Genomic DNA, 20161 nt, shown 5'->3' with positions numbered 1-20161 from the left:
TTTACAAAGTCACTAATCAGCTATAACTAAAATGAACAGTGACAAAATGTCCAATTTTAGCCTGGCATTCATAATCCCAATACTTGGGAGGCTGAGACAGGAGGATCACAGGTTCGAGGACAGTCTTAGCAAGAAGCGAGACTCTCATCAACCTAGTGAGACCCTGTGTGTGTGTGTGTGTTTCTTTTTTTGGTGCTAGGGGTTGAATCCAGGGACATTCTACCTCTGAGCTACACTCCCAGTCCTTTTTTATTCTTTTTTTTTTTGTGTGTGTGTATTACTGAGGATTAAACTTCTTCTTTTTTTTTTTTCTGCAATACTGGGGGATAGAACCCAGAAGCATTCAAACTAGACCCCCCTGCCATATTTTTTATTCTTTACTTTCAAACAAGGTCTCACAAAATTGCAGAAGGCCTAAGTAGCTGAGGATGTCTGTGAATCACGGTCCTCCTGTCTCAGCCTCCAGAGTGCTACCATGCCCAGCTCTTATTCTTCATTTTGAAACAGGGTCTTACTAAGTTGTGGAGGGCGTCACAAGTTGCAGAGGCTGGCTATGAACCTGCAATCCTCCTGTCTCAGTCTCCCAAGTACTGGTATTAGAGTGTATGCCACTAGGCATGGCTTAGAAGTCATATTTCCAGCCTTTTTTATTATTTATTTTGAAACAGGGTCTCACTAAGTTGTGGAGGGCCTCACTAAGTAGCTGAGGCTGGCTGCAAACCTGTGATCCTCCTGTCTCAGCCTCCCAAGTACTATGCCTGGCAAATTTGGGCTTTTTGTGACGGAGGAGGAAGGGGGCTGGGGATTGAACCCAGGAGTATATTACCTTTGAGCTACACCCTCAACCCCATTTTATTTTTATTTCAAAAGAGGGTCTCATCTTGGCATGGTGGTGCATGCTTGTAATCCCAACATTTGGGAGGCAGAGACAGAAGGATATAGGTTTGGGAACAGCCTCAGTTACTTAGTGAGGCCCTTTGCAACTAGTGAGACCCTGTTTCAAAATAAAGAATAAAAAACAGGGTTGGGGGTGTATATCAGAGGTTGAATACCCCTGGGTTAAACTCCCAGTGCCACAAAAAAAAGTCAAAACTTTCAACAAAAAATTGTGAGATAAACAAGAAAATTTGGCCTCATACATGGAAGATGGAAGAGGGAAATGGGGGAGAGTGATAATAAAACTGTCACTGAGGAAACACAGATGTTGGATAAGAAGTGAAATACACTGAAAGAGTGCATATATTTATCTCTAATTTGTCTTCTGCTTTGCTTATACAGTCTTTTTTTTTTCCCTTTACCAACCTGTCCAACATAGTGAGAACCCAGTTCAGAAACAAATAAAAGAAACTATTAATCTATGTATAAGTAGAAAAAGATGTGGAAAAAGCCGGGCGTGGTGGCGCACGCTTGTAATCCCCGCGCTTGGGAGGCAGAGACAGGAAGATCGCACAGGTTCGAAGCCAGCCGCGCGCGCTGGCTTATGAGACCCTGTTTCCAAATAAAAAAGTATAAAAAAAAATAGGTCTGGGAGTGTAGCCCGGAAGTAGAAGGGCTTCCAGGAACCCCAGTACCACCAAAAAAAAAAAAAAAAGATATTTATCAAAGCTGTTACCAATAAATATTAGTCTGGGGAATGGGACTGGTAAAGTAGGTGGACAACAGGACAATAATTTTATTGTCCTCTTACCTCATACTTATTTTTTTTAATTTAATTTTTTTGTTGTTGTGCTGGAAAAGCAACCCAGGGGCATTCTACTATCTTAGCTACATATTCAGCCCTATTTTATTTTTTTTAATTTTTTTTGCAGTACCAGGGATAAAACCCAGGGGCATTCTACCTCCGAGCTACACCCCCAGCCCTATTTTTTTACTCATTTTTTGAAACAAGGTTTCACTGAGTTGCATAGGAGCTCACTAAGTAATAGCTGAGGCTGTTTGCAAATGATGATCCTCCTGTTTCAGTCACAAATGCTGGGATTACAAGTGTGTGCCACCATGCCTGGTTATTTTTGTATTGTTATTTTTTTATTTTGGTGGTACTGGGGATGGAACCCAGGGACCTCAAAGAAATAGGGGCTTGGATAGTATTTTTTTTTGTGTGTGTGTGTGGTACTGGGGTTCCTGGAAGCCCTTCTACCTCCGGGCTACACTCCCAGACTTATTTTATATTTTTATTTGGAAACAGGGTCTCCTCAGCCAGTGAGGCTGGCTTCGAACCTGTGCGATCCTCCTGTCTCCACCTCCCAAGTGCAGGGATTACAAGTGTGCGCCACCAAGCCCGGCCTCTGAGGCTGGTTTCAAATCTACAATCCTCCTGTCTTAGCCTCCCAAAGTACTAGGATTGAAGATCTACACCATGTACTTCATTCTTTAAATGAGATAAATTATGTTATTTTAAATGCTGACTCTCATCTTTTGTTTTTATGGTATTGGAGACACAATCCAGAGCCTACCTATGAAACCTACGCACTATACCACTGAGCTACACACCCATCCATATATATATATATATAATGGGGTTTCACTCACAGGCTAGCTGTTAAGATCTGTGCTCAAATGATCTTCATTTAGCTTAGCTTCCTGATTACCTGGGATTATGGGACTGTAAACCATGCCTGGACTTATATATTTTAAATTAATTAATTAATTAATTTATTTATTTATTGTGGTGCTAGGGATGATATCCAGGGGCTTTTCTACCTCTGGGCTACACTCCCAGACCCATTTTATATTTTATTTGGAAACAGGGTCTCACTAAGTTGCCGAGAGCCTCACTAAGTAGCTGAGGCTGGCTTCGTGTGCAATCCTCTTGTCTCAGCCTCCCTACTGGGATTACAAGTGTGTGCCACCACGCCTGGCTCTAAATGTTTTTTATATTGTCTGATTTTTTTTTTCAAAATAACATTACCTTTAGATTTGAGAATGAAGGAAAAGCATACTTTTTTTTTTCATTTTTGCAGGTCTGGGGATGGAACCCAGGGGCATTTGACCTCTGAGCTACACCCCTGCCCTATTTTCTTTTTATTCTTTATTTGAAACTGGGTCTCACTGAGCTGCAGAGGGCCACACTAAGTAGCCGAGGCTGTCTGTGAAACGCGATCTTCCAGTCTCAGCCTCCCAAATGCTGGGGTTACAAGCGTGCGCCACCACACCCAGCATACTTTTTCTTAACTACTGTTGTGAGACCATTTTTCACAGCAGTAACAACTGGTTGCTCACTATAAGGCAGGCTTTGTGCTAAGTGCTTTAAGTGTATCATTTTCATTTAAGTACAAGAATCCTATGAGGTAATTCTGTAAGTATGCTCACTTTATAAATGATGCAAATGGGGACCAGAGGTTGAGAAATGTGTCCAGGTCATGTAGCCAGAAAGGATGTTAAAAAGATACAGAAAGGAAAAGGTTGTGAAATTGGTCACAGTATTTAGACTCTTCCTTATACAGTGATGTATAATTGAAATGAAGAGGAATAAGAACATTTATGTGCTTACCCTGCAGGCCTAGGAGACCCAGATGTACTCCGTATGGAGCTCTCCACTCGAGGACTGGTCACTTCAGGAGGCTGAGGAGGAATGAGGGTTTTCCGAACTGCCATTCTGAAAGACAAGAGAGACAAACCTGGAAAATGGCAGGCGCAGGGTGTCAAAGGATGTACAGTACAAGATACCACTTGCTGGGAATACCGCTGGCAAAATAAAAGCACCACACTGGCTAGGTTTTTTTTTTTTGGTACTGAAGAATTGAACCCAAGAGCATTCTCTCCCCAAGCTACACTCCCAGCCCTTTTAATTTTTTACCTTCAAGCAAGGTCTCCCTAAATTGCTAAAGCTGGTCTGAAACATGTGATCCTCTTATCGTAACCTCCTAAGTACTGGAATTAGATACAGGTGTGTACCATTGTGCCTGGTAGGCTAGGTATTTTTTTAATGGATTTTTATTAAATCAAGTAACAGAAATACATACTGAAAGGGCCAAACAGTATAAAAGGCTTTTAACTAAACGGGTTCTTTCCCCATCCTTACTGGCTTTCTGCGATCTCACTCCAAAAAGCAAAGGAACCATTGTGACTCTTAGCTGCTGCTTCTAGAATGCCACATCTCCTTTTTACTTAATATTCTTAAATTAAAACCCATGTTAAATGGGGCATGGTAGCACACTCTTGTAATCTCAGTACTTGGGAGGCTGAGACAAAAGGATTGCAGGTTGGCAGCCCTCCACAATTTAGTGAGATTCTGTTTCCAAATAAAGAATGAAAAAACAGGAGCCTGGCATGGTGGCTTACGCTTGTAATCCCAGCATTTGGGAGGCTGAGACAGAAGAATCTGGGTTCGTGGACAGTCTCAGCTACTTAGTGAGACCCTGTTTCCAAATAAAAAATAAAGCTGGGGGTGCAGCTTGGAGGTAGAATGCCCCTGGGTTCCATCCCCAGTACTGGAAAAAAAAAAAAAATAGGGCTGGGGAGAGTAGCTCAGAGGTAGAATGTTCCTGGGTTCGATACCCAATATAGCAAAAAACAAAACAAAAAACATGTTAAGTGCTCACAGTCATCATAAGGCCTATATACCAATAGACCATGGAAGCCAGGTGAAAACATATATCAAGGAAGAGATAAGAGATCAACTGTGTCCTGTGGTACAGAGGAGATGCTATGTTTTTTTTTTTTTTTTTAAGGTGGTACTGGTGTTCCTGGAAGCCCTTCTACCTCCGGGCTATACTCCCACACCTATTTTTTTTTATACTTTTTTATTTTTGGAAACAGGGTCTCTTAAGCCAGCGCGGCTGGTTTCGAACCTGTGCGATCCTCCTGTCTCCACCTCCCAAGCGCAGGGATTACAAGCCTGTACGCCACCATGCCCAGTGATGACTGAATAAGAATTTCACCCCTATATTTAGCTATGTGATGTCATGAGCAATCCTCACGTTTAGTTTGAGTAGAGTGGTAGAACAAATGCCACATGAGAGTGGGTTGAAGAGAAAATGTCCAGAACTAGATACAATATACTATTTTCCAGTGCTTAATTAGGCTACTACCATCTCAAAAAGATTAACCACCAGACAGCCTGTATCTCCTGGTAAAAGACTAAATTACCCAACTGTGACATAGCCTTCTCACAAGAAAAGGGGAAAGGCTAATCTAATCAAACATCCATCCATCCATTTATCTATATATTGGGGTACTGGTGATTGAACCCAGGGCAATTCTGCCTCTGAGCTATACCCCCATACCTACTGTTATTTATTTATTTATTTATTTATTTATTTATTTATTTATTTATTGGTGTTACGGATTGAACCCAGGACATTCTACCTCTAAGATACACCCCCAGCCCTGCCTGGTGGTGTGTGTGTGTGTGTGTGTGTGTGTGTGTGTGTGTGTGTGTTACTGGGAATTGAACCCAGAGGCATTCTACTTCTGATCTACACCCCCAGCTTTACTTGGAAAACAGGGTCTAAGTTGCAGAGGGCCTCACAAGTCGTGACCCTGGTGCTAAGCTGAGATCGCTTATTTCAGTCCCCCAAGTGCTAGGATTAGAAGCGTGCACCACCCCACCTAGCTTGTTTTTATTTTGAAACATATGGTCTCATTAGGTTGATGCAATTCTCACTCCACGCTGAAGATGTCCTTGAACCTGTGACCTCCTCCCATATACTGGGATTACAAGCCTACACTACCATGCCCAGCTAATCAAATCTTTAGATTCAATAACTTACAAAATATGCAAAGAACATAAGAACATAAATACAGTCAGTCCACTGAATTCCATGTAAAGAACTATATGTCCTAATCCTTGTACTGTGAATGTGTCTTTATTTGGAAAAAAAGGTCCTTGCAAGCATAATTAAGGATTTCAAGATGAGATCATTCTGGATTTCCCTAAGTCCAATGACTCATATCCTTATAACAGAAAGGAAAGGGAGATTTGAGACACACAGACCCAGAGGGAAGGCCATGTGAATATGGAGGCGGTATTTGGAGTAATATGATGTGTGTAATATGATGAAAAAGGACTGCTAACAATTAGGAAAAGCATAAAGAGATTCATCACTAAACCTTTTAGAAGGGACTGACCCTGCCAAGACCTTGACTTCAAACTTAAAGCCACCAGAACTGTATGTAAGATAACAAATTTGTTATTTTGAGCCACTAAACCTATAGCAATTTGTTGCAGCAGCCCTAGAAACAATAAGAGATAGCTGCTGACAAAATTTAGAGCGAGGGACAAAGTTTTTTCAATAAATATATTAGAAAAAAAAGATAAAGGAAACCTATGTATTAAAAGAGTTAGATGGATGTGGTGGTGCACACCTGTGATCCCAGTATTGGAAGGCTAAAACAGGAAGATCAGAGATTCAAAGCCAGCCTCAGCAACTTAGTGAGAACATGTTTACAAATAAAAAATAAAATGGGGCTGGGGGTATAGCTTGGAGGTAGAATGCCTATGGGTTCAATCCCCAGCACCACCAACAAAAAGAAGAAAAAAAAGTCTTATGCATCATGTTGACTAATCACAATGTATGTATATTATTAGAATACCAATTCAGGGCTATGGGTGGAGCTCAGTGGCTCAGTGGTAGAGTGCTTGCCTAGAATGTGTAAGGTCCTGGGTTTAAACTATGAAACAGAAAAAACAAAAAAACTAAGAATACCAACTTAAGCTGGGCATGGTAATGCACGCTTGTAATCCCAGCATTTGAAGCATTTGGGAGGCTGAGACAGAGGGATCTTGGTTCATAGACAGTCTCAGTCTCAGCTACTTAGTGAAGCCCTTCGCAACTCAATGAGATCCTGTTTCAAAATAAAGAATAAAAAATAGGGCTGGGGGTGTAGTTCAGAGGTAGAATGCCCCTAGGTTCCATTCCGAGTACTGCAAGAAAGAAAAAGAAAAAAAAAAAAAAAAGAAAAAAAAAGAATACCAATTCAAATAATATAAAACAAAAGAAAATTTATGACATTTGAGATTACTGGAAATTTGAACAACTGACTAGATATTTGGTAATATTAAGGGGTTATAGTGTGTGTGTGTGTGTGTGTGTGTGTGTGTGTGTGTGTGTGTAGTACTGGGGGTGGAACCCAGGGGCTTTTTTTTTTTTTTTTTACCTCCGGGCTATACTCTCAGACCTACACACACACACACACACACACACACACACACACACACACACTTTTGTGTGTGTGTGGTATGGGGGTTCCTGGAAACCCTTCTGCCTACGGGCTACACACTCAGACCTATTTTATATTTTTATTTGGAAACAGGGTCTCTTAAGCCAGCAAGGCTGGCTTCGAACTTGTGTGATCCTCCTGTTTCCACCTCCCAAGCACAGGGATTACAAGTGTGTGCCACCATGCCCGGCTCCCAGACCTATTTTATACTTTATTTGGAAACAGGGCCTCACTAAGTTGCTGAGAGCCTCACTCAGTAGCTGAGGCTGGCTTCGAACCTGTGCAATCCTCCTGTCAGCCTCCCAAGTGCAGGGATTACAAGTGTGTGCCACCATGCCCGGCAGGGTTTATAGTTTTTATAAAATTTGAAGTATGCACCTCTTAATAAGTATATGCTCAAATATATACAAACAAAATGACAATATTCAAGATCTGCTTCAAAATAATATGGAGAAGGTGGTGGTTAGGCACACAGATAAAACTGTTCATGAAACCAGGCGTACTGGCGCACGCTTGTAATCCCAGCATTCTGGAGGCTGAGATCGGAGGATTGTGGTTTGTGGACAGCCTCAGCTACTTAGTGAGGCCCTTGGTAACTCAGTGAGACCCTGTTTCAAAATAAAGAATAAAAAATAGGGCTGGGGGAGTAGCTCAGAGGTCTAATGCCCCTGGGTTCCATCCCAAGACCCGCAAAAGGAAAAAAAAAAAAAAAAATTGGTCATGAGGTCATGAGCTGATAACAGAAGCTGGGTGATGGATATTTATACATTCAAATTTTTATTACATTTATTTATTTATTTACTTATTTATTTTTTGTGGTACTGGGGATGGAATCCAAGGGATTTCTACCTCTGGGCTATACTCCCAGACATATTTTTTTAATACATTATTTGGGATAAAGCCTGAGATTACAAGAGTGTGCCACCACGCCCGGCTTTCAATTTTTTATTATGTTTAAACTTTTACAAAATAAAAGATAAATGAAAGAAAGAAAAAGTGAAAAAAACAAACAAACAAAGCTGGACATGGTGGCACATGCCTGCAATCCCAGTTTTTGGGAGGCTGAGACAGGAGGATTGAAGGGTCAAAGCCAGCCTCGCTGACTCAGAGAGATCCTGATTCAAAACTTAAAAAAGGAGTCAGGCGTGGTGGCGCACACTTGTAATCCATACTTGGGTGGCTAAGACAGGAGGCTTGCAGGCTTTTGGCCAGTTTCAGCAACTTGTGAGGCCCTCTGCAACTTAGTGAGAGCCTGTTTCAAAATAAAGAGTAAAACAGGTCTGGGGGTATAGCTCAGATATAGAATGCTCCTGGGTTCAATCTCCAGTAAAAAAAAATTAAAAAATAAAAAATAAATAAAATGCTGGAAGGGTAGGCCAGAGTACACGCCTGGGTGAAATCTAGGGGCATTCTACCTCCAAGCTAGCTAGCTACCGACCTACCTTCCTTCCTTCCTTCCTTCCTTCCTTCCTTCCTTTCTCCTTCCTTCCTTCCTTCCTTCCTTCCTTCCTTCCTTCTTTCTTTCTTTCGTGATACTGGGGGTGGAACTCAGGAGCTTTCTACCTCCAGGCTATACTCTCTGAGACCTATTTTATACTTTATTGGAGACAGGGTCTCACTAAGTTGCTGAGAGCCTTACTCAGTAGTTGAGGCTGGCTTTGAACCTGCGCGATCCTCCTGTCTCAGCCTCTCAAGCGCTGGGATTACAAGTGTGTGCCACCACGCCCGGCTTATTTTTTATTTTGAAACAAGGCCTCACTGAGTTGCAAAGGGCCTCATTAAGTAGCTGAGGCTGGCCACGAACTGCGATCCTCCTGTTTCAGCGTCCCAAATACTGGGATTACAAGTGTGCTCCACCACTCCCACTTAAAGGCAATCTTTCTACCTCACCTTCAACTAAACGAAACACCCTAACAAGAAGCTCATGTGTTACAGCACTAAAATTCCCCTGATGACCAAACTTACATAGTGCCAATAACGTGTTGGTGAGGACACAGAAATGATCTGCACTGCTGGCGAGAGTGTACATGGGTATTATCACTTGGAAGAGCCCTGGGCATTATAGACTCCAGGTAAATATGAGCAAGTCCCACATGAATCAAAGTTGACAAAGCTGATGCACAAAAACATACAGGGTAACACTATAGGCAAAATCTGGAAACAACCTAAATATCCACGGAAAACTCTGCTACTGTTATAAAGTTACAATCCTGTGCAAACATGTGGATGGACTATATAAAACGAGTGAAAGAACTGACTCATACCCCAAATGCAAAATAATGTGTATGATTCTATTGGTGGGGCCAAATCTTAAAAAAAAAATAGATAATCTTTGAGAGAAGATGCCACCTGCAGTGGTTAGAAATTATGTTTACCAGCCAGGCATGCTGGCACACACTTGTAAAATCAGTACTTGGGAGGCTGAGACAGGAGAATCACAAAATCGAAGCCAACCTCAGCAACTTAGTGAGGATCTCTGCAGCTTAGTGCAACCCTGTTTCCAAATAAGAAATTACATTGGGTTTGGGGTATAACTTGGAGATAAAATGACTCTCGGTTCAAACCCTAGAACCAAAGGAAAAAAAGAGATTATATTTACTTTGTGCTAACTCATTAGGCTATACATGCAGTATCTGAGCTGTTTTCTATACTTTAACGAAAATGCTGAAAGATGCTGGGAATGGTGGCGCATGTTTGTAATCCTAGTTCTTGGGAGGCTGAGACAGGAGGATCACAGGTTCTCGGCCAGCCCCACTTCCTTAGTGAGGCCCTTGGCAACTTAGTTAAGAACCTGTTTCAAAATAAAGAATAAAAAATAGAACTAGGGGTGTAGCTTGGAGGAAGAATGCCTCCAGTTCTGAAAAGAAAAAGCTGAAATACTGCCACATTAGAGATAGCAAATATAAGCAAGTCCTTTATTTTTCTTTTAAAGAGAAGCTAAAGTCAGACATGGGGGCACTTGTCTGTAGTACTTGGGAGGCTGAGACAGGAAGATCATTGATTTGAGAGAACAGTCTCAGCAATGCAGCAAGACTTTTAGCAACCTTGTGCCACCCTGTTTCAAAACAAAACATAAAAAGGTCTGGGGGTATAGCTGGGAGGTAGAATGTCAGAGTTCAAGCTCTTGTACTACACACAAACATAAAGGAGAGAAGACAAAGAAAAAAAAAAAAGGAGTGGTAGATGTTGGAGAAACACAGGCTCAACGTTATCTTTTTTCTGGTAGAAGAAATGACAACATGCAAGGGATGGGGGCTGTAGCTCAGGAGTGGAGAGCTTGCTAGCATGTGTGAGACACTGGTTTGATACAGAGCACTGCAAAAGACAAACAAAAACCAACCAACCAACCAACCAACCAACCAAACAAACAAACAAAAGAAATGATAGGTTTATACTTTTTTCTTGCACTAGGAAATGTAGAAAAGACAAGAGAGAAGAGCTCCTTCTAGAGCACTGAACTTGAACAGCCAAAAAAGGGGGATCTAGTGGCCCATTCTAAAGTCCCAGTGGAGGATGGTTAAGATTGAGCACTGGACGCCGGGCGTGGTGGCGCACGCTTGTAATCCCCGTGCTTGGGAGGCGGAGACAGGAGGATCACGCTGGTTCAGAGCCAGCCGCGCTGGCTTAAGAGACCCTGTTTCCAAATAAAAAATATAAAAATAGGTCTGGGAGTGTAACCTGGACATAGAAGGGCTTCCAGGAACCCCAATACCACCAAAAAAAAAAAAAAAAAAAAAAAAAAAAAACAAAACAAACCAGGTAAGCACTCTACCACAGGGGATGCCTCCAGTCCTGTAATGTATTTTTTTTTTTTTTGGGGGGTGGTACTGGGGTTTCTGGAAGCCCTTCTACCTCCAGGCTACACTCCCAGACCTATTTTTATATTTTTATTTGGAAACAGGGTCTCTTAAGCCAGCACAGCTAGCTTCGAACCTGCTCCATCCTCCTGTCTCCGCCTCCCAAGCGCAGGGAATTATAAGTGTGCGCCACCACTCCCAGCAAGTAATTTCGTTTTAATTAATTTGAATATAAAGACATGATTTCAGTTATACAAAAGCTTTATTGTGACTGAAATAACATGGTTATATGAAAGCAATTTTTCTGCTCCAAATCTGATGAAATCTAAATACAGGTTAAGTACTTTTGAAGGGGTATGGCCTGGAAACAGCAGTTAAGGTATGAGGAGGACACCTACCCAATTCCTGCAGAGTGGCAGGGAAATGGAGTGGCTGAGGAAGAGTCACATTTAGAGCAAGACAGCATGGATAAAGAGGAGGTGAGGGCACGGGGCATTCCCATGGCAACTTATGTGAAATGAAGAGAAGAGCAGAGGGTCTTTGGAAGGGGACAAAGTATGAGAGATGGGCAGATATTTCTGTCTCCAAGGTTGTGGAATATCAAAATACTGGTGTGGATTAATTGCATCCATTTTATCTACCATGCTGAGCACATCTTTTTGAATTTTTAAATTATATATATATATATATATATATGTATATTGGTGGTACTGGGGGTAGAATCCAGAGGCTTTCTACCTCCGGGCTATATTCCCAGACCTATTTAAAATTTTTAGGTTGGAAACAGGGTCTCACGAAGTTGCTGAGAGCCTAAGTAGCTGAGGATGGCTTCGAACCTGTGCGATCCTCCTGTCTCAGCCTCCCAAGCGCAGGGATTACAAGCGCGCACCACCACGCCTGGCTTTTTTTATTTTTTATTTTTGCAGTACTGAGGATGGAACACAGGGACATTCTACCTCCGAGCTACACCCTTAGCCCTATTTTTTTTTATTTTTGTGTGGTAATGGGGATGTAACCCAGGGGCATTCGACCCCCGAGCTACACCTCCTGCTGTTTTTTATTCTTTATTTTGAAACAGGGTCTCACTGAGTTGCAAAGGGCCTAAGTAGTAGCTGAGGCTGTCCGCAAACTGTGATCCTCCTGTCTCAGCCTCCGGAATGCTAGGATTATAAGCACATGCACCACCATGCCTGGCTTGAGGATTCTTTTTTTTGTGTGTGGGTTTAGGGATGGAACCCAGGGGCATTTGACCTCCAAGCTACACCTCCTGCCCTGTTTTTTATTCTTTATTTTGAAACAGGGTCTCACTAAGTAGCTGAGGCTGTCTGTGAACCGCGATCCTCCGGTCTCAGCCTCCAGAATGCTGGGATTACAAGTGTGCACCACCATGCCCAGCTTGAGGACTCTTAATATCCTACAGTCTGAGCTGTGCAAGTCTCTACTGAACAATCCCATGGTCAAGCTGCTTTGGAGGAAATGTTAAAATGCCACGGAGAAGCACTGGAGATGAGAGCCTATTATTTATACTAGTTTTATCTAGAACCAGAGGCGACCCTTGGTGCTTCTGGAGCTACTCACCCATCAGTGGCAGGTTTCTTTCGGAGGATGCTTGGTCGGGGGGAGGAGCCCTGGGCTGGAGCATTGGTGCTCACACTCTGGCTGTGGGTCTGTACCACAGTTGTTGCTGCTGGAGCAGCACTGAATGGATTGCTGATAGGGTTGGCTACAATTGTGGCTCCATCTGCCAATACCACTGTTGGAGGAAAGGCAGTGTTAGAAAGAACAACAAAGAGAGGGAGATGGAAGAAACACTACTGAAATGTCACATAAAGCACAAATGCAAACAATTCCATCACTGGCCTTAGGTATCCATGCTGTAACTGTTCCACTTCATGAGAATTTGGGGATATAGTTCAGTAGTAGCAAACTTGGCTGTTATGTGTGAGACCTTGGGTTCTATCCCTAGCACTCAGAGGACAAATAAATAAATAAAATAAAGACAAGGGGGCAAAGGACAATGCTCATATGTCTAAAAGCAGTTGCACAGAGGAGAACTATGAAGTCTATTGAAGGAGCTCAGTATTATTTTTCTTTGCTCTATAATTACAGCTACAAGCTAGGTGTGGTGGCATATGCTTCTAATCCCAGCATTTGGGAGGCTGAGAAAGGAGGATCACTGTTTGCGGCGAGCCTCAGCTACTTAGTGAAGTCCTGTTTCAAAATAAAGAATAAAATATAGGGCTGGAGGTGTATCTAGGAGGTAGAATGTCCCTGGGTTCCATCCGCAGTACCCCCACCCAAAAATCACAGCTACTATTGAGATACACAAAGTATCTCAATCTATCACTTCATATTTTCACTTACATGATTCTTATTATCATTGCTATTCCTATTAGAAAAAATGGGAGAGAGTAGGGTGTGGTGGCACATGCTTATAATCACAGTTCTTGGGAGGCTGAGACAGGAGGATGGCACAAATTTTGTGGCCAGCCTCAGCTATTTAGTGAGGCTCTCAGGGACTTAGTGAGACCCTGTTTCCAAATAAAATATAAAATAGGTCTGTGAGTATGGCCCAGAGGTGGAAGCCCCTGGGTTCCATCCTCAGTAACACTAACACACACACACACACACACACACACACACAAAAAAAAAAAAAAAAAAAAAAAAAAAGAAAAAGAAAAAAAAAAAAGGGGAGAGCCAGGCATGGTGATGGTGGTACATGCCTATAATCCCAGCACTTGGGAGGCTGAGACAGAAGGATACATGGTTTAAGAATAGCCTTAGCAATATTGTGAGGCACTAGCCATAACAATACCCTGTTTCAAATTAAATTAAAGCCAGGTGTGGTGGCGCAAGCTTGTAATCCTAGCATTTGGGAGGCTGAGACTGGAGGATCGTGGTTCGTGGGCAGCCTCAGCTACTTAGTGAGGCCTTCCGCAACTTAGTAAGACCCTGTTTCAAAATAAAAGAATAAAAAATAGGGCAGGGCATGTAGCTTGGGGGTAGAATGCCCCTGGATTCTATCCCTAGACCCGCAAAAAAAAAAAAAAAAAAATTCTTAAATTAAAAAAAGTAACGGGTATAGCTGGGAGACAGAATGCCCCTGGGTTCAAGTCCCAGTACTGTTAAAAAAAAAAAAAAAGGGAGAATTAAAACTTAAAATAAAGCTAATAAGCCAGGCGTGGTGGCACAAGCTTGTAATCTGTAATCCCAGCATTTGGGGAGGATGAGACATGAGGATCACAGTTCACGGCCAGCCTCAGCTACTTAGTGAGGCCCTTTGCAATTCAATGAGACCCTGTATCAAAATAAAACTAAAAAATAGTGCTGGGGTGTTGTGTAGAGGTAGAATGTCTCTGGGATTCATTCCAGGACCGCCAAAAAATAATAAAAAAAAGCTACAAATAGTAAATATGATCAGCTGGCTTTATAGCATGCTCCTTCAAGAAACGTGCTGATGCAGTTTTTATAAAATATGACTCCTCTTTGATATCATCCTCTAATCTAACTTTAGAAATACACTCAAGCAACAGATTTTTTTTTTTTTTGTGTGTGTGTGTGTGGTGGTACTGGGGTTTCTGGAAGCCCTTTTACCTCTGGGCTACACTCCCAGACCTATTTTTATATTTTTATTTGGAAACAGGGTCTCTTACGCCAGCGCGGCTGGCTTCGAACCTGCACAATCCTCCTGTCTCCACCTCCCAAGCGGTGGGGATTACAAGCGTGCGCCACCATGCCCGGCAAGCAACAGATATTTTAGCTGTACACTAAAGTTGGCATCAAAATACTAGTGACCAGGCCAGACTTGGTGGCGCACGCTTGTAATCCCCGCACTTGGGAGGCAGAGACAGGAGGATTGCACAGGTTCGAAACCAGCCGCCTGTGCTGGCTTAGGAGACCGTGTTTCCAAATAATAATGTAAAAATAGGTCTGGGAGTGTAGCCCGTAGGTAGAAGGGCTTCCAGGAACCCCAGAACCACCAAAAAAAAATAAAAAAAAATACTAGTGACCAAGCCTGGTGTGGTGGCACACGATTATAATCCTAGCATATGCGAGGCTGAGACAGAAGGATCATGGTTCGAGGATAGTTTCAGCTACTTAGTGAGGGCCTTTGCAACTCAGTGAGATCCTGTTTCAAAATAAAAAAAGAATAGCGAACAGAGCTGAGGGTGTAGCTCGGAAGTAGAATGTCCCTGTGTTCCATCCCCAGTAACGCAAAAAAAAAAAAAAAAAAAAAAAAAAAACAACAACAACAACAAAAAAAAAACCTGGTGACCTAAGCAAGGCGTGTTGGTGCACACTTGTAATCCCCATACTTGGGAGGCTGACAGGATGATCCAGGGTAGAATGTACCTGGGTTTAATCCTTAGCACCACAGGGGGGAAAATACTGGTGACCTTGAGGATCTAATCACAAACTACCCATGCCAAACTGTTTTGGATCCACAAAAATGACAGCTTCATAGGTGTTTCCTAGCAGGCATTTTTATTTTTTTGTTTTGTTTTGTGGGGTATTCTACCTCTGAGCTACACCCCCTGCCCTATTATTTATTTATTTATTTTGCGGGTCTGGGGATGGAACCCAGAGGCATTTGACCTCCGAGCTACACACCCTGCCCAATTTTTTATTCTTTATTTTGAAACAGGGTCTCACGGAGTTGCAAAGGACCTCATTAAGTAGCTGAGGATGTCCATGAACTGTGATCCTCCTTTCTCAGCCTCCCAAATGCTAGGATTACAACCATGTGCCACTATGCCCAGGCTCCCAAATGCTGGGATTACAAATGTGCACCACCCTGCCCGGCTCTAGCAGGTGTTATTAAAGATATAGCCATGCCACTCTACCAGATTAGCCACTAGGGACAAATTCCAACTATGTGAAAATCATTAATCAATTAAGAATCTAAGATACTATGTAGTTATATTCTTGTGCAGCCAGGTGTAGTGTATACATCTATAATCCCAATACTCCAGGCTGAGAATAGAGGATTGCAGTCAGGAGGACAGCCTCAGCAATTTAGTGAGACTCTTGTTTCAAACTAAAAATTAAAATAGCATCATAGTGCAAGCTTGTAATCCTAGTACTTGGGAGGGTGAGACAGGAGTATTGAAGGTATTCAGCCACCCTTAGCTGCTTAGTGAGATAGGCCCTCCACAACTTAGTGAAACTTTCTTTCAAAATAAATAATAAAAAATAAAGCTGAGTGTGTGGCTCAGATGTAAAATGCCCCTGGGGTTAAATCCCAGTACTACAAAAAAATTAAAAAAAAAAAAAAAAACATGGGGGGGGATATAGCTCTGAGGTTAATGCCCATGGGTCCAATCCCTAGTAAAACACAAACACACATACACATATTCACTTCATGTGGCAATTAAAATTCTTTTTTTTTTTTTTTTTGCGGTACTGGGATTATAAGCGTGAGTCACCATGCCTGGCTGCAATTAAAATTCTTAATTTCCATTTGGTTTCTTCATGTCATAGATAATTTAAGAAATAATCTTTAAAAGCAATATCCAGACCAGGTGTGGTGACACACGCTTGTAATCCCAGTGCTCAGGAGGTTGAGACAGGATTCAAAGCTGGCCTCATTTACTTAGTGAGGCTCTCAGCAACTTAATGAGACCCTGTTTCCAAATAAAATATAAAAATAGGTCTGAGAGTATAGTCCGGAGGTAGAAAAGCTCCTGAGTTCTACTCCCAGTAACACACACACACACACACACACACACACACACACACACACACAGTATCCAAACTGAGAAGTAATCTTTATATTTCTTTATATTAGAGAAATAGCTAAGATTTTATGTACAATGACTTATACTCGATTTTTCAACATGTCTATTTCACTGGTATTTTTATGGATTTACAACTCTATAATTCTCCAGTCTCAGCTTCCCATGTACTGAGATTACAGGCATGTGACACTATGCATGGCTTCTACTTATACAATTTCTTTTTTCTTTTTTTTTGCAGGTCTGGGGGTAGAACCCCGGGGCATTTGACCTCCGAGTTACCCTCACTGCCCTATTTCTTATTCTTTATTTTGAAACAGGGTCTCACTAAGTTATGGAGGGCCTAAGTAGCTGAGGCTGTCCGTATACCGCAATCCTTTGGTCTCAGCATTCCAAATGCTGGGATACAAGTGGGCTCCACCATGCCCGGCCTACTTATATTATTTCTAATACTTACAATGACCTTGAAAATTAAGTTGTAAGCATTTTATAAAAAGGAGATAAATGACAAAGTCAGCCAGTGGTAGAGCCAGGATTAAACATAGGTACATGACATTTCTCTGGACTAACTTCCTTGAAAAAGTTAAATTTACCTGAAGTTTTCCCTTCAGGCTGTGGCTGCTGAGTACCCAGTGGTGCAGGCTGAAGCCCTTGAGTGTTGATTGGGGTTGCTGAGTGGATTCCCTGTGTGCCCATTGGTGCTGGCTGTATCCCCGGTGTCCCGATGGGGGCTGGCTGGATTCCTTGCGTACTTATGGGTGCTGGCTGTATCCCTTGGAGATGTCGAGCATGTGAGGCATCTACTGTCATCAATTGCATGGGGTTTAGATGGACAGTAGATGCTACCCCAACACCAGTCTGAGCTGTGATGGCAGAGTTTGGAGCCTGAGCTGAAACTAAAAATGATGCAAAAGATGACAAGGTTAGGTCTCATTAGACACAGTCCACACAATGAGAAACACACTTAAAATGAAGACAACTTTTCTACCATATATAAACTCTAAATCCAGTTTTTGAAACCATAACATTGCTACTTGTACTACACAATTAGTTTCTCTTTATATTTCCTACTAATATGAGATAGTCTTTCTCCAAATTATTAGTAAAATTATAAAAATTAGAAAAAAGAATCATATATTAAATCCCAAATATTAAGCTTAGCAAAGTGATATATTCCTATAATCTCAGCTACTCAGGAAGCCAAGTCGGGAGGACAGCAAGTTCAAGGCCAGCCACAGCAATTTAGCAAGACCTTTCCTCAAGTAAAATAAAAAGGGCTGGAACTAGATACAATGGCAAACACATGTAATCCCAGAACTTGGGAGGCTACAAAAAAAGATCACAGGTTTGAGACTAGCACACACTACCTCAGCAAGACTATGATTTACAATTTAAAAAGGGGTTGGGGAGCCGGGCGTGCTGGCGCACGCTTGTAATCCCTACACTTGGGAGGTAGAGACAGGAGGATCGTGCTGGTTCGGAGCCAGCCTTGCTGGCTTAAGAGACCCTGTTTCCAAATTTAAAAAAATATAAAATAGGTCTGGGAGTGTAGCCCGGAGATAGAAGGGCTTACAGGAACCCCAGTACCACCAAAAAAAAAAAAAAAAGGGGGGGGTTGGGGGGTGTAACTCAGTGGTAAAACAAGTATATTCTCATTCTACCTGGGTTTAATTTCCAGTACTCATCGCCCCCTTACATGGTTGGGGATGTATCTCAGTGGCAGAGCACCTCTGGATTCAATCCCCAATATCTTTTTTTTTTGGTAGTACTGGGGGTGGAACTCAGGGACTTTTCTACCCCTGGGCTATCCTCCCAGACCTATTTTATATTTTTATTTGGAAAGAGGGTCTCACTAAGTTGCTGAGAGCTTTACTAAGTAGCTGAGGCTGCCTTTGAACCTGTGAGATCCTCCTGTGCAGCCTCCCAAGCGCGGGGATTACAAGCGTGCGCCACCACGCCTAGATCCCCAATATATTATTATTATTATTATTATTATTATTATTATTATTTTTTTTTTTTTTTTTTTTTTTTGCGGTACTGGGGATGGAACCCAGGGCATTCTACCTCCGAGCTACACCCACTGCCCTATTTTTTATTCTTTATTTTGAAACAGGGTCTCACAAAGTTGCAGAGGGCCTCACAAAGTAGCTGAGGCTGCCCGCGAACTGCGATCCTCCAGTCTCAGCCTCCCAAATGCTGGAATTACCAGCATGTGCCACCATACCAGCTCCCCAATATCTTAAAAAAAAAAATATATATATATATATATTGCTCACCTCTGGATTCAATCACCAATATATTAAATATACACACATTTAAGGTATATATTTAATACATATTGCTCATTTTTTGTGTGGTATTAAGAATTGAACTCAGATGCATTTTACCTCTGAATCCTAGCCCTTTTTATTTTCTGTTCTGAAGCAGAACAAGACCAAGCCAGGCAATTGTGCTCAATAAGTAATATAAAACTTGTGAATTAAATTCATGGATCCCAGATTAATAATTTTTGCTTTAATTAAAAGACCACAGGCAGCTGGGCATGGTGGTGCACGCTTGTAATCCCAGTACTTGGGAGACTGAGACAAGAGGATTCCAAGTTCATGGCCAGCCTCAGCAACCTAGTGAGGTTCTCAGCAACTTAGTGAGACTTTGTTTCCAAATAAAATATAAGTCTGGGAGTATTGCCTGGAGTTAGAAAGTCCCTTCAGAAATATAGTAGTAGCCAGGCTTGGTGGCTCATGCTTGTAATCCCAGCATTTGAGAGGCTGAGACCGGAGGATCGGGGTTAGCAGACAGCCTCAGCTACTTAGTGAGGCCCTCCACAACTTAGTGAGACCCTGTTTCAAAATTTAAAAAAAAAAAAAAAAAAAAAAATATATATATATATATATATATATATATATATATATATATATATATATATATATATATGGCAGGGAGTGTGGCTTGGTGCTTGGTGGTCGAATGCCCCTGGGTTCCATCCCCAGACCCCCCAAAAAAAAAAAAAAAAAAAAAAAAAGAAGAAATACAGTAGTTATAAACTGGGTGTGGTGGGGTATGCTAGTAATCCCAGCATTGGAGAGGCTGAGACCAGAGGATAACGGTTCAGACAGCCTTAATTACTTAGCAAGGCCCTTCGCAACTCAGTGAGACCCTGCTGCAAAGAATAAAAAACAGCTGGGTGTAGTGGGGCACATTTGTAACCCCAGCATTTGGGAGGCTGAAATGAGAGGATCTCAGTTTGTAGCCAGTCTCAACTATTTAGTGAGGCCCTTTGCAACTCAGTGAGACCGTTTCAAAATACAGAATAAAAGGCAGGGCTAGGGGTGTAGCTCAGAGGTGGAATGTCTCTGGGTTCCATCCGCAGTACCACACACACACACAAAAAGAACAATGAATGAATAAATAAATAAATAAGTAAATAAATAAGTAAGTAAGTAAAAGACTACAAAAAGTAGGGCTGGG

The 20161-nt window shown here is 42.0% G+C and overlaps 1 protein-coding gene across 2 annotated transcripts in view; it reads right to left on the bottom strand.

Moving 5' to 3' along the window:
* Positions 1–20161, bottom strand: part of SAP130 (Sin3A associated protein 130) — a gene marked incomplete at its 3' end in the record, with an annotated part of 105040 nt that overhangs the window by 30912 nt on the left and 53967 nt on the right. The window contains exons 13-15 of one of the 2 annotated variants that reach the window (XM_080689903.1): positions 17287–17589; positions 12537–12711; positions 3491–3595 (exon numbers count right to left, since the gene is read on the bottom strand). In XM_080689903.1, coding sequence (XP_080546029.1) covers positions 3491–3595; positions 12537–12711; positions 17287–17589 — 583 coding nt within the window. The remainder of the gene's footprint in view (positions 1–3490; positions 3596–12536; positions 12712–17286; positions 17590–20161) is intronic. The other variant, XM_080689904.1, reaches the window with a different exon arrangement.

The sequence above is a fragment of the Muscardinus avellanarius genome (assembly GCF_963383645.1).
Source record: "Muscardinus avellanarius genome assembly, chromosome: 2".
Lineage (NCBI taxonomy): Eukaryota > Metazoa > Chordata > Mammalia > Rodentia > Gliridae > Muscardinus > Muscardinus avellanarius.
The sequence above is the reverse complement of the archived record's forward strand: the minus strand, read 5'-3'. Positions and strand labels throughout refer to the sequence as shown.